Source organism: Perna viridis, chromosome 2 (assembly GCF_037379345.1).
Source record: "Perna viridis isolate PV_CMFRI_1.1 ecotype Kerala chromosome 2, ASM3737934v1, whole genome shotgun sequence".
Lineage (NCBI taxonomy): Eukaryota > Metazoa > Mollusca > Bivalvia > Mytilida > Mytilidae > Perna > Perna viridis.
The window spans coordinates 33,502,129-33,528,150 of NC_142446.1; the positions used below are offsets into that span (position 1 = coordinate 33,502,129).

Below are 26,022 nucleotides of genomic sequence, written 5' to 3' on the forward strand. Positions count from 1 at the left end.
ACAGGTGTAATGTCTCTGTATTTTCTGTTAAATTAATATAATGCCGTCAGATACAATGTATTTTGTGTAGAGCAATGAAATCCGCAGGCAGTAACTATCAGTAAGTTAGCCATTAAAAGACTGTCCACGTAGAAATAATACTGAATTCGCAGAGTGAATTTTATCACTGTACCACTTGTTTTGCTACAATGTACATGTAATGCTAAATACCAGTCCATATAAAGTTCAGACATTACCAATGGTAAAATGATTCATGGTGTAGAAAAAACCACCAAACAAACAATGCTTTTTTTTTAGAAAATCATGCAATAATCTACTAATAAAACCAACCAACCAAACGAATCAAGAACGACAAATCTTGCAAAATGCCAATTTCATGTAAAATCTATATAACTTATATCAGATGAAAAGCTAAGACTGGTTATGTGTTTAGTAACTGAACAAATACTACAAATTAATTCGGTGGGTTTTTGACAAGCATGAATTACCTCCTGTCTGAATTTTAGAAAGACTGCTACTAAAACACATTATGGTGCCAGAGAAGAAAGGATTTTTTTTCTGTATCAAAAGTGGATAACTCGGAATATACTTATTATTAACTATAAAAAATAACGAACTGATCAAAGTGTTATTTGCTTTTTCCAAAGTTTCTGTTGTTTCTCAGTAATTTATTTCTTTCTTACAATTTTAGCAATATTCAAACCAGCATTCTTTTTTCCTGAATGAATGGAATGTTTTTTTCAACAAAATTTGACATGTGAAACTCACTGTCTGGCTCTTTCCTGGATGACCCGCTCAATAAAATTATACGCCTTGTGCAAGTATAAAGAAAAAAATGATAATTTGTTTTATAAAGGAGCCAAATGAATAATTACGATATTTCTTTAATTTTATCCGCGGACGTAACCTACTCATCCGCCTATACTCGGCGTCGCATAAATAAAATACTGTTAAAATATGAATAAAAATATTTTCTACGACTTTATTGACACCTACCGTCGTTTAAATTGCCTTAAATGACTTGCTCATTCGTTTAGCCAAATGGCTTCTCCTTAAACAGTGAATCGTTAAATTCCGGTGAGATTTTAATTCTCGGCCCCAATATTCACAATGTCAGAAGTCGGCCATGTTTACAGTGATCGAGCAGGAGATGTTGTTAACGTTTATACGGTTCGTCCAAAAACCGAAGAACCTAGAATGCATTTCTGCGTTAGTTCGGATATTTCGGATTTATTCGCGAGCAACATACAATGCGAAGTAGTTGATCAAGCAGAAGATTGTCACCGGAGTTCGACGGGAACTTACGAACTTCGTTTGTAAACAAATCGTCCCGTAGAAACCAACATGACGTATATTAAGATTTTCACGTAAGGATTTGTTACGCACGATTTCATCCAATAAACGACTCGTATATGTGAACTATATTCAGATTAAATAAAAGAGAGACAACTCTAGCGGTAAGTCCTGACAGTTTAAAAAATAGAGCTTCAAATCGAAAATGTGCTGTATGTGTCGTCGAATATAGTATTTTACTGGTGCCATATTATAAATGAAATTACTGTAACAGCATAATTCAAATGTTGAATGAAAAATCGGACACAATGGTTAAGAAACAAAATAATTGTTTTCATTTTATAAATAGCTGACAAAGTATTTGTTATTATAAATATCCATGTACGCATATGTTAATATTAGTTTGATTCTTCAGTACACACACATATTTTAATTTTGCTCATATTCACAAGAATTTCTTCCAGGCAAAAGTTCAACCCTTTTATTACTCTTATCACATTTCCCTGGTAAATTATTAGTGTGATCACAAGCACAAGTAATGGCGCTGAAGTAAGTTTGCGGGGGACAGGGCTGAGTATACAAGACTCCCCCGCTACACCTGTGGAAAATGTTGCATATCTGATGATCGTACCAATAGGTGTCATTGCTGCTCTTTGGACACTCGAAAATGCAGTCTGAAATTCATGAAAGTACATTAATCGGTTTACATTTAAATTTACATTTTTTGCTAAAACTATTTATTATCAAACAGTTTGTTTACTCTTTGATTCAACTTAAAATTACCGAGTGTTGATTTGATGTAACCGCAGATTTACCAATTTAGGACGCAATAGCATGCAAATGCTATTTAATCACCACCGGTATATTCACACCGCAATGGAAGAGGAAGGTTTAGCGCGCTGTAAAACCTAGATGTAATCCACCATTTTGTTTGAAATACCTGCACAAAGTCAGGACCATTGCGGTACCAGATGCTCCTGTGGTGTAATATCTATTTTGCTAAATTTGTTTTGGACTTGAAAGAATAATCAAGGGGACCAAGGTTATAGCGGTAATCAAAAGAATGTAACACAGGGACAAAGACAAAACATGGAAAACAGACATACACAACAAAGAACATGAGGTAACAAAAATCATACATACAAAGTAACAAAAGCAAATGAGCAACTCGGACTCCACTAAAAACTGGGAGCATGGACCGGGTGCACCGGTATGGTAAGCGTCCTCTGCTTTTCTAGAAACAACCGTCGAGTTGTTCATAAAAAGTTAAGTTCTGGGTAGACAAACGAGGAAAGGAAAACTATAACACGCTGAATAAATCAGTTTTCATAGTGCCGATGGATACACCATTACGATCCACTGGTTCATGATGACGACCATGAAACGTAGTTTCGGCAAACTCTGGCATAATGTATAATATGAACATTCCATACGCAGGTGCTGAAGGGATGTTGCCACAGGTGAGAGAGAAGCTGACAATTCTGAATGAAAAGTCATCACATTTGTCGTAAAGTTTGGTCAATAGTTTTCTTTACCATCGATTTCTAAGTGTAGGTAAAGATATGAAGCCGACTTCATAGTGTCTGTAATATCCTTTATCTCAAGTTCTTTGGGGTAGATGCGATGTATCAAATTCCCGAATTTAGGATTGTTTAAAGATAATACGTTATCTATATAGCGGAAAGTGAGATTTAAGGATCTAGCCAAAAGATATTCTTTCTTTCGGGTCATATCAGCTATAAAGTCGGCCTAATAAGAGTGAGGGAATATGTCAGCAAGTAGAGGAGCACAATTTGTTCCTATTGGAATGCAAAAGGTTTGTTGAAAAACGCGTCCACCATACTGGACAAATATGTTGTCGATTAAAAATTCCAGCATTTTGTAAACATCTTGTATATATGGACGATGATTTGGAATTATTTCTTACAAAGTATGAGGAATCTCTACCAAGAACTATATATTTGTATCTAGGTTTACCATCTTTTTCGGAAAAACAATGATGTATAATGTTTTTAAGTCGGGATCTTAACTGAATATGATTTGATAATGAATCGGATTAGTGTTCGGTAATTTTGTTGTTACCCATATTCACTTTCTATTGCCAGTCAATTGACACGATTCCTGAATCTGTTAATGGTGTATACATAAAATGTAAGGGCAAAAAAACAGGGTGTCATATTTCAAGTGAATTGATTAAAATTCCGAATTTGTTTGTTTTTGAAATAAAAAGGCTCCCTGCATAGGACATTTACACACGAAATTGTCAATATTTTCATGACTGAATTACGGACTGAAATCGTCTAAAACTCTTGAATTAAACAATAATTACTTTATAATATATTTCTTTTCACTCGAAATATACATGCAAATATGGTTTTGGTTACATCCTCATGGTGATTCAAAAGTTGGACAGACAGGGAAAATACATTTTACATGGCGAAGAATATAATCAAATAAACTACTCCCTTTACATGATGGAGAGGTCCTTCCAATGTCCGAATAGTACATAAAAATACTACATAAATAGAAAATATGTATTTGGTTGTGGACATGCACTCCCTGCATATAAAAATATTTCACTTTAAATGTTTTCCCCTATAAAACCATAATTTGCACGATTTCGATTATAAAAACTGTCCTGAAGGCACCAACTATAAGTTGCATTAACATTTAATGAGTGGCTCATGACCATAACATATAGGCTTGGAATTTCAAAAGAGTGTTTAAAAGAATGGGGACAGTGCTTGGGAATGAACACCCATGTAAGTACATTGAATAATACCTCTACATATTGTATATTTAATTTCTTTTTCATCGTCAACTTTCTTGTTCCCTGTTGTAGGTCGGCATGCGATGCTGTTCAGTGATGAATACACATTATCCGGTACAGTACCAGTACAGCTAACTGTCCATCCATCATCATCATTGTAATTAATCAGGCAAGTAAAATTCACACCAAATATCGGTTCAGTTTTTTCTCCGGTAAATATTCCAAGGAGTGAAATTGGTGCGGGCGTGCACCCACTGCGGGCAGAACACTTTATCTGGTAGAACCCGCTGTCTGTTTCGTTGCTTTGTTCAACTTCAAGTGAAACATCAGACAGTTTACCTAAGAAAGTGAAAGATGCTTTATGCTTCAATTTACAACAAGATTTTCTTATATGAAGACGTGCAGCATGATATGAAATTAATCTGTAGTGAAACAACCGCTTTGGTATGCAATTTAAATATTTGTACCATTAAAATCAAGGAATTTGACCATGTATTAATATATAATTTTGGTAAAATGAGTTATGATGTTATTGAAATTCACTACAAATGAAGGATTCAAGGGTGGATACACTATGTCTAACCTCAATTTCCAGAAATATCATGTACAGTTGCTACCTCAAATTGTGAGAACTTCTTTGAGTGAAATAGTCATATCGAAGGGCTTTAATGCATTTTCTTCCCATTATTTCTGATTCTTACATGTAATGCAAACATGAGCTGTTAAATTGAAGTTGTTTTTGGTGTAAGAATCATTATCAAAAGTGTCACAGACCACTTTCACACTGCTACATTGTATTTACTTCGAATTTACTGCAATGTGGTCAATATTACGGTTATATACATTACTCGAAAAATAATACATTTGAAAGAACTTGGAAGATGCGACCATTTAAACGACTTTAGAAATACATCTCGGGAAAACAAAAGACATCTATAATGCTTCGATACTATAAGCAGTTACATGTAGGATATTTTTTCGCGTAAATTAAACTTCGACTGGAATTCATCAAAGCACGTGTATCACAACCTTAAAGTACATGCATTACAACTTCAAAGCACCTCAATTAGACCTAAAGATACAAGTGTATATTGGTCCTTAAAAAAGTATTCATTGCCGGGAATACTATATCCACGTGAACTCTTGAAAAAGGAAAACCTAGATGTTCCAAATGATAGTTTAAACGATATAAGGTATAAACCACGAAAATAGAATCTATGTCTTAAAATCCATCATAGTTCATACGTACTCTTTATAGTAACAAATTCAGTATGGTTAAAAGTTTTGTCCCCGCTGACGAATACAAATGTATAATGCCCTCCACTGTTGCATTTAGCTGGTGGTTTTGTTATATTAACAAAATTTTTTATTTTTGAGATGTTCCAACCCTGCTCCCATAAACGAGGGTTATTTAGCGAGAAATGCAAAGTTTCAACGGATCTGTAGGACCCATACTCTGGATTAAATGTGATATTGAGTGACACTGGTTCATCATCGAGTACGCAATTCAACATTAAGATGTCGTTGAAGCTAACGTCCTTATGTGAACGCGTGCAATCTGAAACGAGAAAGGCATGCTAGTCTACTGCCGAATTATCTTTATTTTATCTAGTCACGTTGAGACCTATGATCCGAGTTTTTTTTTATTTTTCCTTTTCATAATTGCAAAATTACAAAAAGAACATGTGCTGTAAATTAACAACATCGTCAAACATGCTCTAAGATTAAAACCTTTGCGTCATTTTTATTTTTTTATGAAAGAAAACAACATAATATTGATATTTGGAATGTCAAACGCATTTTGTACTTGAACTGCAGTGAAACGGGTATTTTACAAAAGCTTTGTTAACTCTTCGTGTGCGACTATCTATGTGTGTGTTTCCTTTGGTTTCTCTTTGTTCTTGTTTTTGTTTCTGCTTTTTTTCTTTGTGTTTGTTCCCTGGATTATGACATTTGGAAATTGTTTAAACGACATTTTAATGGTGGATGATGCCAATTTCTCCTGTAGCGGTGACTACCTCTTGCAAGTAGACGATTTAAATACTGCGCGTATGTAACAGTTGGCAGGGCGTTGGCTTATAGTGCCAATGGCCCAGGTTCGATAACCGGCTGGCACTGCAACAAATTGTTTTGTGTGCAAATTACTAAGTCTTTTTAATAAAAAGTATAAACAAAAGTTTAACTTACATTGGGATGATTTGCTGCTGGGATTTCCTGTATGTCCTGAATTTAAAAAAAAAATAATAAATTTTCAAAACTACTAATTCTTAATGAAATTTAATGTCGTTAAGTAGAAAAAGACAGTGAAATGAAAAGGATATCACATCACATTTGTTAGAGAATATTTAATTGCATTCCAAACATTGTGGGAACATTGTGTCTTCCAGGACCTCGAGATTGAGGACTTCAAGGCTAAACCACCTGACTGCAAAAACTCAATTCAAATATGGTCTTTCCGATCACAACATTACGGGAGATTTAAACATCATCGAAAACGAATTTATCCGTAAGGTCCTTTCTAAAGGTCCCAAGTACTGTAAACCACGCTCCAATTGGAATTTTAACATTAAAGTTCTTATGGATGGCGTGGAGGACTACGCAAGAAAATGGATAAAACGAGGACAAAGAGACATTGATTCTCTGTCACAGTGGGTAAAGGCTGTGAGGTCTTAAATTTTGAAAGTATGAAAGTTTTAAGTGGGTCAGTGAGTGTCAATGCTACATCAGTTTTCAATGACCCCGATGCAGCAAAAACCTTGTTTACTATACATGACAAATGCGTTGTCGACCAACAGACAAAGCCCAAAACAACATTGTTTTTGTCTCTTAAACGTATTACATCCAATGTTTATTATCACAGACCTAGATGTAGAAAATAACAGTAGTAATAAGATCTATACTGTTACCACACTCTCCAAAGAAGAGATAGTGGAAAACCATAAATCTGTGCTATCCTCTTTTGGTGTCTCTACCAAAGACGATGATTGTGGTCTACCGTCTATGTAATGGATTCCTAAAATCCACAAGAATACACAGAAACAACGCTACATAGATGGATCTGCAAAATGTACCACCAAACCACTTTCAAAACTTTGGTACAAGTACACAGTCATTATTATATTGAAGTATGCTATGATTTGAAATAAACAAATCCACTTCCGGTAGATGACAAAATAAAACCGACCTCTACGGACATCGGCATAGACTAGAGAAGTTGGTATATTGCCATTCAGAAAAGGGAAGTTTACTATTGGAAAGTCTAAATCATCATGTTTGTCATACAGTTTCCATTTTAAACGTCCGGTATAATCTATGTTAAAATGATTAGAGAACTATTGGTTTTATAGTGACCAAAAATGAAGTTTTTATCCTTTATATTATCAAAATCGCCTTTATCACTTCTTTCCTCCATTAAAACACGAAGTAGTGAAAATCAAGACTCTCTACGGATAGTATAATAAATAAATATCTTTGGTGGCATTTTAAATCTCCCTTATGAATGAATTCTCATTAAAATTGTCTTTAGACCTTAGAAAATAGTTTCGACACTGACATCTTCTTTTATAAGATATCAATAAAGGTATATATACTTACGATAGGTATGTGCTGTAAAAAAAAGACAAAAAAAACAAAATGAAACATCAATTTATTATCACAACATTCATGTCTGTATTACGTACTCAGTATAAATGTGTAGGAAATTCAACATCATAAGTATTAATGTACAAATCATCTGCTACAGTAAACAATCAGTGTACTTATTTGCATAAAGAGGTGAGGTTTAGTTCTAAGTGTAGCAGGGGTGAAAAAGCTACATGTATGAAATAGCAAATACATGTTGTATGTTATCCTTTACACAGGAGAATTTCCTGTTATTTACCCTATTACATTGTACACGTATGTAAGTTAACCCTTTTGGACAATTTTTTTATCAAGAAAATCTTGTAGTTAAGCATAATATATTTTAGAAAGTACTTACGATTTTCATAATAACTGAAAAAGAAAACTGCTGCAGCGACAGCTACTAGGATGACCGTTATCCCTGCCCCAAACTTGATCCACCATTTCCACTAGAATAAAAACAAAACACAAATAATGCAGGGTTTCAATATACAAGCAAATATAATACAAAAAAACATCGCATATGTGAATACTAGCAGCTGGGATACAAGCAAAAATGTAACGCAGTGTTATAAATGTGCAAGCTGCTGGAATAGAAAATATTGCAGGGTTTGCAATGCTATAGTAACTGGAACATATTTAGCGATTTTGATAATTTCAAAGGAGAAATGAGATACATTTTTGTAGCCAAAAATCATCTCATTTCGAATTGGACTATACCAAAAGAGAAGATGTTTATTTAAGTGTCAATCCTTATAAAATTCAGACCTTATCAGAGGTGACATAAGGAGCAGAAAAAAACACACCGAACAAACGCAAGTTACGAAGTTTAACACAAATGTCAGAATGATATTCCATTAATATTTGCTGGACCTACGTTTGTGTATGCAATGCGAATTTGATCAATAACATTATCGACTTCTGTTCAACATTTTAAATTATCATTGTAGATAGCTGTTTTTGAAAAACTTGATATGCATCTTATGAAGCATATATATGAAACACTATTACCATTTTGGAATGTGTTAATATAAATTTAGTTCGTGTCGAGTAATGCCGTTTTAAATGATTGTAATTAAAAAATTAAATATTATAAGGATATTAAAATTTACTAAAGGTATTCTAAAATTCTTCGCCCACTGGCATTACAACTTATCCCTCTTCGTCCTGGGAAAAGTATTCGTATGCATTCGCAAAGTGCTTGCTTGAAATCGTGTTTATTCGTAAAACAATTGTATAAAATAGCAAACCAAACAGTTCTTGCGAATACTCTACGAGTTATTGCCAACGGTAACGATGCAAGAGTGGTTTACAAGCTCTTTGCGAATAAATATTCAATAAAAAATCGTGGACATTTGTTTAATTTTTTTACATATAAAAAATGAACGTTTTTGCGAACTGATGTACATGTAAATATCTGCGAATGTCTACGAGTAAAATAGGAATGCTGTTTTCGAATGTCTACGAGTTGAATAGGAATGCTGTTAACGAATTGCTACGAGATGAATAAGGATGTTGTTTACGAATGTCTACGAGTTAAATAGGAATGCTGTCAACGAATTGCTACGAGTTAAATAAGAATGCTGTTTACGAATGTCTACGAGTTAAATAGGAATGCTTGCAAATGACTACGAATTGATTATTCGTAGGACGATTCGTGTATATGAAGGGGGTATAATGCTGGTAGTTTTGATGGTATTGTCGTTCTTTGATGTGTTCTGAGCTAGTTTTCAGTAACTGCGAGAAATCTTTCAGAGGATATATCATTTTGTTTTTTATGGTGTACAAGTATGTTAAGGTTTTCCATGGAGAGATTTTGATGTGTTATTGAGTGAACTTTGTAGTGTGTTTGCAATCAGGTTATACGCTGGTACATTTGTTACGTTTCACCATATCCCTCAGTGGCGGATCAAGAAGGGGTGCAGATGGTTGGGACCCCTCTTTTCTGAGAAACCCTGGCTGGCACCCCTCCTTTTCAAAGTGTCTAGATTCGCTCCTGTCCCTTTTTTCTATCGTATAATTAAAACAACTTATAGCCTAAAATTGATTTTGATAATTCTATCATAACAGGGTCTCAAACACTTGTGCTTATTTTGTGCCCCTCAATACAATTGTGCTTCCCAAACTCCAGTAAAGATGTCAATACCATGCTCCGAAAAAGGACAAAACTTCATTCATAACTCAGCCTTACCATATTACACGTATCACAACTACGCGAACATGTAGACGTCTAAAATTCAAGCAGAAGTAAAAAAATTACTCTTGTCCACAAACGAAGCCGTATTCTTGTACTAAAATACATTTACCATGAAAGATTTCTGGTATCTTTTTAAACATGGTAAAACCATAAAATCAACTAAACCATGTTTTGATGTGTCATGCACCAAGGAGTTTATTACAGAAAATGATTTTGACGGTGGAAGTAATCGTGGTTAAAATAAAACTAGGTTTTAACAAAATACGAAATTATTAAAGTAAGTTTCTGAGTGATTATGTACTTGCCTGTTTTTCCTTTTCTGTTAGATCCGGTTTCTTATCTTCAACTGTGTCATTCTATAATATACATGTAGTTTACTGTCTTAGATATACATTTGTATAACATATCTTACCGTATGGCATAAAATGGAAGCGAAAACTGGGACTGTGTCAAATGTATTGTTACCACTTATGGCGCCGAAAGCGTGTCTTAATTCAATATTGACGCTATTACATAAATATGTTTATGCGTTTGCATTATTATTTCTGCATATGCATAATTCTGTTTATGCAATCTCATAATTATTTTTCATATGCCATTAATATATATGTATACAATCGAGTAATCAATTCAGCAAATGCATTATTGTATTTATGTAATGGCGTAATTAATTTTGCATATGCGTAATTCTATTTCTAAAGTCATATAGATAAATAATATGTAATAGCATTAATATAGAATTATGACACACATTCCGCGCCATACAATCGCTTCTACACCATTTGAATCGTTATTTATCGATTGCGACTACATTTACGTCCCTTTAGCTAATACAGTGTACTGAAGTCACCCATCTATTGTTTGGTCATTTAAGTACGCAATCTGAGAAAAGTATAAATATATGGGCTTCTACTTACGGAGCCCTGAGAAAAAAAATATTACATTATGCGCACAAAATGATAGACATTGGACAGAGTGTAGCATTTACCACTTTTCCTCTCCGTAATTTGAAATTGATGAAACAAACATTGTACTAATTCCTCGTTCCTTACCCACACCCTATCATCCCGACTTTTCATTCGGTTCAATTCAAATAATACACAACTAAAATAATTCGGCGCACTCTATCTGTCGGTGCACCTAACGAGGAGCAATCATAGATCAGGGGAATATAATGACTGATATTATGTGGGTTAAATAATTCAATGTACGTACATCATACGGCGGTTCTATCCGACTTGGCGTCCATGGCTGAAGGACATGTGTTTGTTGCTGATCGTATCCCTTTATTTCCTAAATATGAAGAAAGAATTGGTAATGTCAATGAGGCCAATAACGTTGATGCTTCAGTGGTATTACATATGTAATACTAGTAGTTTTTTTTGTTTGTGTATTTGTGCAACTTATAATCAGTTTCTTTATTTCGATTTTGGCCAGCTTAAGGGAGTCTGACCTTTTTGAACTAATTCTTAGGCATGTTCAATTGTGCATTTTTTTCACAGTGACGAGATATAAAAGGGGAAAATGTGACCAATCCAAAGTACTTTAACGCCGCCGCATTTTTATGGGCCTGTCCCAAGTTCGGAATTTATGGCTTCTGTATATCTTTAAGTTATCTCGTTTTCATTTCCAGTTTACGTTCATGTTGCCTGCATGGGTCTATAAGAGATGCTATTTCGCTGTACCTGTATAAATGTTTTTGGGCCAACTGCAGCGTGCCCTGTGGTGTGAGGATTTCCTCGTCGTTCATTGAAGACCAAAGTATGACCTTGAGTTGACATTTTTTGTCGCTTTGACAAATTTACCATATCCATTCTCGTAAAATTTGATATATTAATATAATAAAATCTCTTCTCAAATTAAAAACACCCTTTTTGTGAACGATATTCATACATTTCTGTATGTTAATGTTTGATAAAATCAGTTATGAAATCAGTATATACGCTTCAAATACTAAAGTGTATAAACTGCAGTGCAAAGAGTTGTGACTATTTTTTTTTAAGTTTCATTATAATTTGGAATAAGAACACGATAGATAAAGTGTCAATATTTTATATGGGAATGGTTCCATCGATTATCTAACATCAGATTTTGTGCTGTCCCATTCATCAAACATTGCAAATTTCGTTATGCTGCACACGTGTTACAAAGAAAAACCTCCCATGAGCAAAATTATAACTAAATATATAGGGATGTCTAAATAACTTGTATGTAAGAACCGGAAGTGTCAAAACAGGAAGATAAAGTCTATGGAGGAGAAACAATTTCGATCGTACAACATTTGTGTTACAATCGCAAAATATGGAATGAAATTAGAAAAAAAACGGATATTATGTTGAAATTGCCCCTTTTACCATGAAATTGTCTGGAATTTAGAAATTATAAAAATGGATTTTCAGTATTATTTTTCAAGTAATTTTGGTGAAGAATTTCTACAATCATATTAGGTTGATTGATTGTTGGGGTTTAACGCCCGAGTAGCAATATTTTACCTATATTCAGGCGATGAACATGTAATGGATGATAAAATGAACATGAAATAATGATAAAATGAAAATGGAGTGGGATACATGGATGATGGTGTCGACTAAGTTTGATTGCCACAGGAAATTGGGTCCTACTCTAGAAGAATACCACAGATGGGTTCTTTAACATGCGAGGAACATGGCATCTTTCCCAACACGTTGCACCGCTATGGTTTGCGGTCAGGTTTTCCTTATTTTGGTCTGTCGAACCAACTATGAAACATGCCAGGGTTACCCCATTCCACCACCTGGGGCTCACAACCCAGTTACTCTGGGCGCCCTAGCCCCCGGTCAGGGTTCTTAGCACTATTTAGTCGCCTTTTACGTAAAGCTTAGCGCTGCTGTGAGTCTATTCTTTTGCACCCAGACCCGCACGGGGCACAATCATATTAGGATAATGGTTTTGAAAGCCTTATTTTGCTACGATATGCAACTTTAAGATGTCACTTGTCGTAAGAATTCATAGTTAAACCTTGAAAATTACTTCTTTTTAAAAACATGTAAAGTTATGGAACGTTAAACGTGCTTAGTAAAACCACAATCTCCTATACAGAGATGTCGATCCTTGGCAGATCCCCCTTCCCATAAAGTAAATAAATAAATGCTTATCTCGGACGGTCTCGCAGCACGATGTTGTTGCCATATTCAGCTTCTATCTTGCCGATCTAATGTTTCCATTTCATCGGATGAATATATGAACCAAATTTCTAAGAAAATGAACTAATTCCACAGAAAATAATTATATACCCTGCAGACATGTATTTCTTCCAACGTATTTCGTTTTAAATGCGTTTTTTTTTTAATCTCATGCCTTAAGAGTAATCAAGAAAACCACAATGCTAGCGGAAATGTTATCCAGGGACTTGGAAGACAGACGAACACAACAAAGAACATAATCAAAATAATACATAGTTACACAGTAACATAAGTAAATGAGCAACTCTGACTCCCATAAAAGGACTCACATGGACCAGGTTACTCCTACAACGTTCGGGCGCAAATGTTGCATACCGATCGTTCCGACGTTCTTTGAAATCGGCAGAATTATAGTAAAATATTTACCATTTAAATATTTTATACTCTTTCTTTACCCTAACACGAGAGAATATGACTAAACTGAAGGAAAACAAATAACCTATCTGATAAGAAAATTCAGCAATCCTGGAAACCTTTTGAAAAGCAGTTTAAATAAACTTCACATTTGATTTTCAGCATTTTGAATGGGTACATTACGAATTTTAATTTGTGAAACGAAAATATATCAAATTAACCAACGAATTGCAATCACCAACTTTAAGTTCGTTATGAGAAAAATATTTTGTATCCCATAAAATTAGTAACCTTATTCAAAATGGCTACCGGGTATTCACTTTGGTAACAGTGTTCATTACAAATGTTTTCTAGGTATTCAACAAAAAATTCGAATTTTAGTCACTTGATTTCCGGTGTGTTAAACTACTTTTATGTAAATAAAAGAATTAAATTATTTTAAAACACATGATTAGCTTATTCACATTTGCGGTGGCTTTCAACATGTTAGATGACAGAGGTTAGGATGACACCAAGTCAGAAAATATCTTGCCAGACAACCTCTGACACTACTGGAGTAGGACCAGGTACGATGGGTAGAGTAAGCGTCCTCTGAGAAACACCCATCCAGTTGCTAATAAAAAGTCAAGTCCGAGGTAGACGAAAGAGGAAAAGAAAACTATGACACGTTGAACAAATCAGATTTCATGGTGCAGATTTAGGAAAAAGACGCAAATTGCTTAATACAAGCCAAAATCCGAAGTATATTGTCATTATGATATTTTACCAGAATATTGTTAAATCGAGACATTTAAACAAATGATCGATAACTATGAGAGATTGGTAAAAAAAAAATCAAGCCGACTGCTTCAATGCTTCAATTTTCACAATTTCGAGATAGTTAAGTTAGTTCATGTGAGTTATTATAAGTAGAGAGCAAAATTTTGCTTTAACTCTATTTTTTATGTCGTAAAACTATATTATAGGGTTATTAAATGGTTATTTTCATATTAATCCTGTATTATGTCCAAGTACAGTCGTATTGGGTTTCGACCACTTGTTTTGGCCCTCGGCTTCGCCTGGGGCCAATACAAGTGATCTCAACCCAATACGACTGTACTTGGACATAATACAGGATTAATATGAAAATAACCATTTTATGATCCCTTTATTAACTGATGACTTAAAATAACAGGAGTTATCTGTACAAACCTTTAAATACAGCTCAGTATGACATATTTCCTATAGTCTGTTTCAAACAAAATGGCAGACAAGTTTAACTTTTATACAGGGCCAGAATTAATACAGGGCATGTGCCCTGTATTAAATTAATACAGGGCAATTGCCCTGTATAAATTATGGTTGCTAAAACCTCCTGTTGTATTAAAGGGGCAATTTACATTGTATTTTAAGTCATCAGTTAATAATTCTGTATTCAAACCTATGTTTTTCACTGAATCCAGTCAACATTTTACGAGTTAAACGTTCGCATATCAGCTAGCCTGAATATGATAAAAAAAAAAAACAGCCAATACAATGCAAAATACAAAAGTGCCCCAATACGGGATCTAGCCGTCCAATACAGGATTTAGCCATTCAATGCGGCTTTTACCCGTCCAATACGTCATATTGGACTGATTAAAATCCATACTGGCCTAGCGTTTTGGACTAGTTTGCCAATAAAGGTATAATTGCATAAGGTTTTCCATATTGGCTGAGTTATTGATCCTCGGCTACGCCTCAGGCCAATATGGCTAGCCTCGGATCAATAACTAAAACAAAATGGAAAAATTAACGCAATAACACTACATTAGTAAATGTTGTAAAAATTTGTTAGGATTTAACGTAAAGCAGAAACACTTGAACTTAGTTTTTGGTAACGAAAAAATAGTTTTGGCGATAAGTGACTTCAATAATGTTACTTAAATATAAAAAATACAAAATTCATGGCAGTGGTATATTTTGAAATGTTTATACTTTGCAGTAAACATATCAATTCTCATTCTAAAGATAATTAAGAAATAAATTGCCCAAACCGTTAGGGTAAATGTAACATCGCGTTCGATTGCATTTCTTGGCTATTTCCATAAAGGTGTAATTCAATGGAACACCGGAAGCGAAAATAAATATTATCAAACCCATATATACTTTTTGTTAATTATGTAGAAAATATGAACCAGACGGAGTTCAAAAACTTGAAATTTCATTTTTTTTTCTCAAGACACCATCTGGGTGATGTGAATATAAACAATAACATAATGGAATGGATGGCAGCGAAATATTATTACAACTTAAGATCTTTACTCTGTTAGTCAGAATACATTAAATCATCATTAAAGACCGTGCATGAAATCTCAAAGCAAAAACTCTGATTATAATGAATCTACAAATGCCTGCGATTATACCTGGTTGATACAACTTTAATACATGTAGCATGAATTATTAATAAGAAGTTCCACACACGTGCAGAAATGAAACACTTTCAAAGTACACACAGTTCATTTGACCTGAAATGTAGAACCTTCTTAAAATAATCAGAAGTATAAAACATGAAGCATTGTACAATGTACATGTGTTTGATTAAATACTGAGGAATTTAAGTACAGTCATGTACATGTATATAATGGTGACTTTTATGATTGAATTTCAACAGACACAAAGCAATGCATGATTATACCTCTTTTTGAGACATTCCAGTGTTCAGTGTGCCATCGACTTTCTGGAAAAAAGACATCAAAAGCATGAGGGTCTGTCCAGAGCTTATCGTTGATTGCTTGTTTCCAAGTACTATAGTATATATATAGTATACTGTAGTATATAATTTTGAGTGTGTTCTTTACTATTTACATATAGTTTCATTTGTATCAACCACATAGTACTTTAACTAAACGAAAAACTGCGTATGGCGAAACTTGACACGACAGCAACATAGGTTTAAGACAAAGGTTGAAAGTGGTCAAAATATTATTTTTAAGGCAGACCCTGTTGAAATTGGTCGAATTTATGCAAAAAATGCTTTTTTCCCCTTTCGTCCCAAAGCTCCTGAACGTCCCAACCATTGTATTATGTTATGGAACATTGCGGTATAATTCCAAAGAGATCTGTTCCAATGTCCTAAACCAAGATGTTTATTTTTCTCCATTTTGGCAATAGGTTCTAAACAGTTAAAAGACTCCATGGAGAAACCAGACAGGCACAGCCTTTTGGATACAGGCAGCACATGATGAATTTTTCCTGTTAATTCTCTGTTCCAATTTTATTTTAAATTTATTACGACAAAGAAGAGAACAGGGTATTTTTCTGTATCAAATTTGGAACTCAGAATATATTTTCAAAGTTTCCAAACAAATCAACTAAGTTATGAGTAGAACTTAAATTATTTTCCCTTTGTTTCAAAGTTAACTAACCATTTCAGTAAATAACGAAATTAGTATTCATTTTTTTATAGAATACAATTTTAAATCGTTTTAAACAAAGCTAAGTCAACTACTGCCTGGGTCTTCCTTGGATACCCACTTCATACCATAAACTCTAAAATCGATTCCAGCTTTATTTTTGTACTGAGGATCTTTTGTGGTCGTATAAAACGGTGGGTACAAAAATTGTGTGTTCGGAATTTACGAACGACGTACGTGCATCCAAAAACATGCATCAAAGCTACATGTAGCCAACTGCTGGCTTATGTCGGTACTGAATTAAATTTGTTCAAGTTTGTTCATGTAATTTGATACTGTATAACGAGAATAGGTATGGTGTATATGCCAAAGAGACAACAACCCAACTGGGATGAAAATGTCAGCCCAAAACCTCCCATTGATCTTCAATGAACGACGAGGAAACACTCATACCACAGGGCAGGCTGCAGCTGGCCCAAAAGCATCAATATACACAGGTACAGTGAAAGAGTTGCCCTATATATTCAAGTAACATAAAATATAAACTAATGGAGAAAACGGAGCTAGACATACAGAGGCTAGAAATTCCTGACTTGGGTCAGGCGCGAAATATGCGGCGGGGTTAAAGCACTTTTGCGTAATGACAACCCCCTTTAAATCTGGCCACTGTGAAAAAATTATTACACAATTAAAGACACCTAAACATCGGTTCAAAAAGGCCTGAGTCCTCTGTTAAAACAGAAACAAAGAAACTGAATATAGATCACACAAATATACAAACTAAGGACTACAAGCAGTAAAGTGACATGCCATCTACAGAGCAGTTTAAACCAAAGGTTATATGTTCCCATCGTGTATTTGCTACCAAGTAAATTTAAATCACATGGACAATTTCAACTTAAAATAAGGAAATTAAAAGTTGGAATTGATAGATCATTATTTATTGTTTTAAAAGTAAAAGTAACTTACCCTAATTTTTCCAGGTTCGATGTAGGTTGGTCTTTTGTGTGGATTGGTCGGACTAGGTCTTATTCTTTTAAAATCAGGAATCTCACCCTGGCAAGAAAACACAAAACACAATAAACGACAATGTTTACACATGTAAGTAATTAATGACTCTTTGAATTATACATTGTAACAAGGTCAACCTGCTTGAGACTAATCTATTTCAAAGTATTTTCAATTAGCAGAAATCATTCATTGCTACAGAAACAACTGCTCGGGGACGGTTGACAGGGTCATCAAGGGTTTATAGGGCGAAATGTGTGTCTATTTGTTTTGCTTTGTTTTCTTTTATTATTTTTTTTTATTATTATTGTTTTTTTTTGGAGGGGAGGTCTTGAACCGAGAGTAAAGAAAGTGGATTTTTTGTACGTATATTTCATTTTTATTTCGTATTTTGCCTTTTCATTTCATGGAGGAAAATTGAACTAAAGAATAGGGAAGGCGTAATTGCTACCCGACAACTGTTCTCAGTGACTTACGGCAAGGGAAAGCCAGTCTTTTTTCCCTGAATTTCCAACTCCGTGTTTTTTTCTGTTTTGTTTTGTTTTGTTTTGTAGTACTTAAAATCTTCAGTTATTTGGTAGTCACTTCAGTTTGTTAAGATCATTAATCTCAAGTAACTGGGTGTGTTGCATCGTGTTTAGATGCGGTTGTCTGCCAATGGTTTATCATTAGTGTGAGCCATTGTTTACTGAACAAATAACTGCAATGATATTTATACGATAAGCTATTGATGACAAAAGCCGAAATGACTTAACCATTTCAGACAACGGAATTGAGTGAACCGTTTCAGGCAACAAAAATGACTTATCAGTTTCAGAGAACAGAAATGACTTACCGTTTCAGACAACATAAATGACTTACCGTTTCAGACAACATAAATGACTGAACCGTTTTCAGACAAAAGAAATGACTTACCGTTTTAGGTAACAGTAATGTGAATATATTTACAGGTTTATAGATTATGCAACATCCTCATTCTTAAGCTTATTTCTCGTTATTTTTGCTGTTATAAAACTGGACGTACAAGTAATTGTATATTTCCAGTCTAAATTTCACATTCCCAATTTTTTTTTGCCTATTTATCAGGCTATAGTATTACATGTCACATTTCGCTACATATGTCTTCCGTGTTCTGGTTGAGAATCATTAGTTGTCTTTTGTTAGTAAATATAGTAAAAGAACCTTTAATTTCATGATCGTAGCCCTGTCAGGAACTTTAAATCTAAGTGATATATAAAACATGCATATTATGTAGATTTGTAAAAAAAATAACAACATTTAGTAATCATATACAACCGGGTAAACCCGTTGCTTCTAAAACGGTGCTTATCGCAAATACGGTTGATAAACAAATTAAAACAAAACTAAGGCGTGTTAACGATACTGTTATGTTAAAAAATATCATGAGGAAGCATGAAATATTTGACTGCATCATCTTCCATGCAATTGAAGTGATAATGCTCACTTTTCAGTACCGAAAAGTATGTGTAAGTTGTTACGTTGTTAAATAATCGTGTTTGTTTGTTTATCTGTTGTGGTGCACCTGACTGGATGTAATAGATAAACTCTCCAACGCAGACTTATATAGAATAACGAATAACAAAGACACGGAGATTTTACTGATACAAAAAAAGTGGAGGTGGCTTGTTAATGTTCTTCGCAGATCACCAGAAGACATGATCAAGATGAGCCCAAGATGGACACCTGAAGGAAGAATGAAAAGAGGAAGGCCTAAACAACATAGTGCCGTACCATTGAGAGAGAAATGATGGAAAATGATACACCTAGGGTGCCATCGATAGGAAAGCCAACTACAAAGAGGAGTGGAGGAAGGTTGTCTTTATATGTAAAGACGACATAGCAAGGACTAAGTAAGTGAGTATAGATAAATATAACAAAATTATAAAACTTTGTCTAGTTTCGTAAGAAAATAACGGAATTTTTAATACTTAAACATTACACATAGATATCAAACCATTTTTTTTTTGTGTGGTATCTATAGTGTAATATTTAGGAATATATCAATTAAGCTCTAATGGCATCAACTCGAGCATTACTACAATCGAAAAAATAATGATATTCATTGCCAAATCCGCCCGTTTTGAATAAACGACAACTATGTTCTAAAGATAATGCCACCCACCTCCAAGTTTCGACTGGAAATTTGTGATTTACAAATAGATAATCGATCAGAAGACAGAAAGCGGTACATGTATGTCAATAACATATTATTCCCCTTTCTAATTCAGAAACATTTATAGACTTATAACCAATTTTAATCAGTCGTACTTAAAGAGAACAATATATATATATATATTGCCTATGAAATTGGCACTTGATGTTGTCATATAAGAGAGAGATTTATGTATGACTTTCTCCAAAAAACATATCTGTATACAGACAGGACTCGTTATGTATGGCGTACGTATACTGAAAAAAAAACATCGTTTCAGTTTGTTTGTTGTTTTTTCTGCACTTTGTATTATATCACAGTGTCTAAATCGTATATGGCATGACACTTCCGTTGCATTGAGAACACAGGGATATGGGAGAAATGTAACGATTTTACCATAGATAATATATCTTCCTTTTTTAATATAAAATAGAACATGCGGTATGATTGTCAATGAGACAGTCATCCACCAAATGCTAAGAAACGAAAAATTAAACTTCTACAGGTCACAGTACGGTCTTCAATGATTGGGAAAACCCATACTATAAACCAAGCTGTAAAAGACCCTAATATAAATGAGGTGAAACTATTTATAAAAGACGAAAATTGACCTAATCTATTGAAAAAAAAGTATAAAGAATAACGGACAGGCACATAAAGTATGTTGTGGGGTTAAACATGTCTGTGACTGCTCAACCCTTGACCTTATCCAGTTTCTAAATTGGCAAGTCGAAACTGAATTTAAAGATCTTCAGCTCAAAACTGTCTGTCAAATCATTCAAACCGAAGTCACCGTTATTGAAAAAAGAAACATGTCTTTGGATAAATGTCCCTCTTAACTAGCTACATTTCTCAGTTGAAAAGCTACAGAGCTCAAATCCTACAAGTTATCGCATAGACACCTATGTGACATGTAAAAGCGCTTAGTTTCTGGGCACCTAGTTCCACAGACACGTACATTAACATAAACGCTTAAAGTCTTAGAATAAAATTTTAAAAATTATGTCTAGTGAAGGAATCACTAGCTATACACTTTAAGGCCCTGGGGCACCTACAGCACTATTGTAATAACTCAAGCCAAATAGTCAAATAAAATGATTACTGGTATTACAAAAAGCAGTATCACGAGATCGCAGACTGACAACCATTCCTGAGAAATGCATTTTAGAAATTCCTATTTCATCGCCTATAAGCAAAGTTTCAGTTTTATCTGTTAACTCAGGGCTTCCGATGTCACGATGCGGTAACGTAACGACAGTGATATATTGTATCAGGATAATTTTTGAGTTATGCTACCCTTTTGATAAAAGTTCGGCAAACATGAGCGGCAAACAATAGCATGGAATAGGGAGTGTAGTCCCTGTCTGGAACCTTTTTCTTTATATCAGTTTCTTGATCGGAACCACGGCCCCTTTTCATAAATACATGTATCCGCCAGGGACTGTATGAAATATCTGAAAACAGCTCTTCAAATTGACACTTCATTCATATTTCATTTCTATGATCGATAGCTACCTATTTATGATCTCGCAGGGTTTTCATTTCTAGATAAACATCAAATGCTTTATTGTGCATCTAAGAATAAAGCATTTGAAGGCAACTTGAATATTTCGACATATTGAATTTTATTAATTGAATGATTGGTTTTTATGGGTAAATGCATAGAAATAAACAGGTACTGATAAGAGGTTAGAGGTCAACTATTTTTAATGGATCGTTGTTAATACAAATCAAATTAATCAAGTTCTTTATTGGTTTGTTTATTGGCGTAAATAACAGAGAATGAAGAATGGTATATATTATATATACCTATACAGTGGACCTAACTGTCTGCATTTTGAATCTTAGTGGGGTATGCCAATAAGACTATTTTCCTGTGCTAGTGAAAGGTAATTGCAGTTGCTAACAGGCTTTACAAATCTAAAGGCTCTGGCGACTGCTATATCAACTCTGATCTTCAATCTAAATTGATACAAATTAATCTATTTAAAATAATTGAAATCGAACAGAAGTTCACTTTATTGGATCTCATATTTTTTCAGTCTGCTCAATCATTCGTGTACTTACCTAAAAACTAATTTAATCAAATACCATAAGCTTAAAACTACAGGTGAATGCATTACTAGAATATCACTATGTAGAAAAAAAATCGAAATGAATAATGCATTTTACACTTACAAGTGTAGCTTTCAAGATAACAATGCTTCCCGGTACAGAACCCGATTGTGTTGCATAGTTTATGAGAAAAAAATCAACGAAAATGATTGTTACATTTTACCTTAAACAAATTACATGTAATAAGGATGTGGATACGAATTATTTTGCAATTTGTCCCGATTTATTCAGTTTTACTTTGAATAACCTTGCAACACACACAAAATGTCTTTGTTTGTTTGTTTGTTGGGGTTTAACGTCCAAGCAGCAATATTTCAGCTATATTCAGACAATGAACATGAAATTGATGATAAAATGGACATGAAATGATGATGAAATGAAAAAGGGATGGGGCACAAGGACAATGGGGTCGACAAATTTTGATTGCCACTGGAAATAGGGAGAGGTGGGTAGGATCGGGCAATTTAGCCTCCTGTGGCGGAGCCCTATGGTTCCTACTCCGGGAGAATACCACAGTAGGGTTCTTTAACGTGCGAGGAACGTGGCATCTTTCCCAACACGGTGCACCACTATGGTTTGCGGTCAGGTTTTCCGTATTATAGCCTGACAACCCCAGCATGTAACACGCCATGGGTACCCCATACCACCACCTGGGGCACACATCCCAGTTGCTCTGTGGGCAGAGCGCCCTAGCCCCCCGCTAGGGTTCTGAGCACTATTTAGTCGCCTCTTTCGACAAGCTTAGCACTGCTGCAGGCTTATTCTTTTAACACCCGGACCTGCACGTGGCCACAAAATGTCAATTCAAGTTCAATTTACTGACGCACCATCCGTAGCAAAGTTTTGATCTTTTTCAAATGTACATGTATATGAAAAATATTATAGATATTCTCACACTCAATCTGTAAAATAGACATTAAAACTCGAATTTGACATTCCTTTTCCTACATTGCTACGAGGTTGCAGTATGCATGAAAATATACCTATCAGACAAACATTCATTAGATTTTAAGGAAATCCTGCAAAGCTTACCCCTCAAATAACGGGGTATTTATCTGTTTGCAGCACTCCTTTAACCTAAAATTCGGGTTACGCCACTGATATGTACATTAGTAACCACTCAAATTGAATTTAGAAGCATGAACTAAAAAAGATTTTAAAACACCGTAAGACTGTAGAACAAATTTAATTGGTAAATGACAAGACCTACAAATTCATGTTTTCGCAGATAAAAAATGAGTGTGGTATTCTATGAGGGTCCTACCAAACAAGAATCTTTCTTTAAGGACGTTATAGCGCAAATGTTCATTTGTATTGTAGTTTTTAGCAGGTTCTCGACTTATTTCGTTTGAATGGAATTCGAGTTAATTTCAAGTACATGTAGTATGGTGTTTGATTGTCTTTTCAATAACACGATGAATTATTGCAGTGGAAGGATCCCAACTAGTATCGCAATAGATTGCTGCATACATTTTCTTGTGGTAGCAAGTCCTTGTGCATGAAATAACTGATATGAAAACAAAAGGACATCCATCTAACTTATTATATACTGCTCTCTCAACTTAAGGTCGACCACTATTGGAATTTATTAGAAAGAAAGAATGGTATCTATATTGATAGTCAATTACATGTAGTTAAATTCGTATTCCGTCTTTTAATTGAATAATCTATAATTTAGTAGTGTTATTCATTATAAAAATATAAAACTAGTCTGAAAATGCAATATGTTCCCATCAGAATTTATGTTGACAAACATATCAACCATGATGTTAAAAAAGCACAGACATGACAGCAGTAAGCGACTTCCTGCACTAGTAATTTCAGTACTTTATATTCGCATATCATTTGCATAATTACACATTACTACACCAACTTATGCTGCTGATCGGTGCCCGGACTCCCCCACCCCCTTAGAAAATTGCAATTTTTAAAATTTGTTGAAAAATTTGATTTGAGGATTTGAGGTTTTATATTTCAAAACTTTCTTTGGGGGGGGGGGTGCATGCCCCCAAACCCCCTAGCAAATTCGGATTACCTCGTGATCCTGTCAAGAAAGTTTTTGCCCCCCCCCCTTTACCTTAAACTCTGGATCCGCCAGTGATAGCCATTGCCAGTTGTCTAAATCTAATTCCCTGGTCAATATCATATGCGACCCAAAGATCGCTAAAAATTGAGAGAAATATGTGAAACGAAAGCATTACCCGCACTTCCTGATAACCAGTTTTTTTTTTAATTGAGAAACGTTCGGGTCACCACGGTTACGGAAGAGTAATCGGATCAAGGGAACCAAGATTCTAATGGAAGTTACTCGATTTTAAAGCATTTGTGCCATTTCGGATGTTAAAACCAAGCCAAAATCATGACATAGAATATTTGACGATTGGCGACTTTGAGGACTTCAGTCTTTGATTTCAAAAGTTATTGAAGTCATTCATAATGATAAATTATAACAACAAAGACATGGGCATATATTGTTATCTTTTCTATTATATATACGTAAAACACAATAATAGACTCTCATGACATACACGTGACTGGTAAACTGGTAGAACTTAAAAATTATTTGCATGTTCCATTACTTTGAACAATGAAGTTGGAGAACAATTACGTATTATGCATTTTCGGCTCAGACTTAGTCAGAATGTAAAAGCCGATTTAGAAAACTTGTAATTGTCTAAAACACAGATATATAATTCTGATCAAGAAAATGATTCGTTAACAACTTTAGTTGGTAATATTTAAACTCTAATTCCAATTTGTTTATGAAATAGATTTTCTTTCTCTAAATGCCGAACAATGCCCTCTTGTATATAAGTTTCTATAAATCGCTTTTGGATTTTGCGCCATTCACACTTCGTTACTTTTCTAGTGTAAATAAATGTCTGTTTCCGTAATGCTATCGCAGTGCATGGTGACTACTGAATGACCGAAGAAGGAGACCGCACTGCTCCAATGATTTCAAATTATTTTAAAACAAAAGTTTTTCTGTATAGAGTTGTCCCCTTTTGAACATTCAATCGGCCTATATGTCTTTAAAGGGTTTGGGTATGCTAGAAGTCTTTGATATAATATATTTCAAATGCTGACAACAGGCTATACGTTAATTTTATCATTTTTGTTACTATTACTAAAACGGAACGGAACCTACATTGCATATTGGAGGTTATGAAATGGAAAAGTAAGAAATTATGCATCACGTAATTGGTGCCACTCTGTTTCAGTCTTACACGTGCTCTTCTGAATATGTACATGTATACGCATTTTGCATTTTCTGTATAAACACTGGCGGATCCAGGTGGGTTCGATGGTTGGACTTTTGTATGGAAACTTTGACAAACAGGAGCAAATAATAGTCACATTCTCAAAGAAAAAATATTACTGCTGCTCAGCGTGGAATTAAAGAAATAATATATACTTAAAACTCTGTTTTAGAAATGTTTACATGTTATCTAAATAGAACATTGTTATACACTGTCCATAAGTAAATTTTTAAACAAATACCTGTAACAATAATATCCAATCATAGTAAATAAAGGATGAAATTAAATCAAGATACATGCATTTAAATAGTGTAACAACAATGCACACTCTATGTAAGGCATTTTGTGCATTTAAATTACTTACGTGTTAAATCACTGGATCATGGAAACTACATGCCCAGTAAAGAGGGGAAAACAAAGCTGTGTTTTACTTGTACTCTGTAATATACAACTCGCTAAATAACATTATCAGAAATACTTACGTTGTTTGTCGCCATCGAAACACATATCTCGCAATTTTAAAATAAAATCCCGATGATTTGAGTAAACATGTTTTCAACCAGGAAGATATGCTTTATTCCACACAAAGCAATTAAAAGCCGTCTCTTTAAATCCACAGTCCAATGAGTTTATTAA

The 26,022-nt window shown here is 34.4% G+C and overlaps 1 protein-coding gene across 6 annotated transcripts; it reads right to left on the reverse strand.

Moving 5' to 3' along the window:
- Positions 1–26,022, reverse strand: LOC148624726 (uncharacterized). 6 transcript variants are annotated; one of them, XM_088567578.1, is made up of 12 exons: positions 25,869–26,022; positions 17,800–17,886; positions 16,113–16,154; positions 11,097–11,174; positions 10,187–10,237; positions 9,876–9,914; positions 8,043–8,133; positions 7,658–7,669; positions 6,251–6,286; positions 5,313–5,621; positions 4,076–4,402; positions 1–1,967 (listed from the first exon to the last, which is right to left on the reverse strand). In XM_088567578.1, exons 1-12 carry the CDS (start codon positions 25,881–25,883, stop codon positions 1,723–1,725), a joined length of 1,332 nt encoding a protein of 443 aa, XP_088423704.1. In that variant the 5' UTR covers positions 25,884–26,022; the 3' UTR covers positions 1–1,722. The 6 variants fall into 6 exon arrangements, with proteins under 6 accessions (XP_088423704.1, XP_088423709.1, XP_088423708.1 ...); XM_088567583.1 differs by lacking the exon at positions 25,869–26,022 and adding an exon at positions 25,751–25,769; XM_088567582.1 differs by lacking the exon at positions 25,869–26,022 and adding an exon at positions 18,754–18,892.

What these genes read in the sequence shown, in the direction of transcription:
- LOC148624726 (XM_088567578.1), bottom strand. An exon ending in TCGAACCTGGAAAAATTAGG is followed by an intron (nt 16,155 to 17,799) that starts GTAAGTTACTTT and finishes TCTTTTTTCCAG; the next exon opens with AAAGTCGATGGCACACTGAA. An exon ending in CAGCAGCAAATCATCCCAAT is followed by an intron (nt 5,622 to 6,250) that starts GTAAGTTAAACT and finishes TTCTCGTTTCAG; the next exon opens with ATTGCACGCGTTCACATAAG.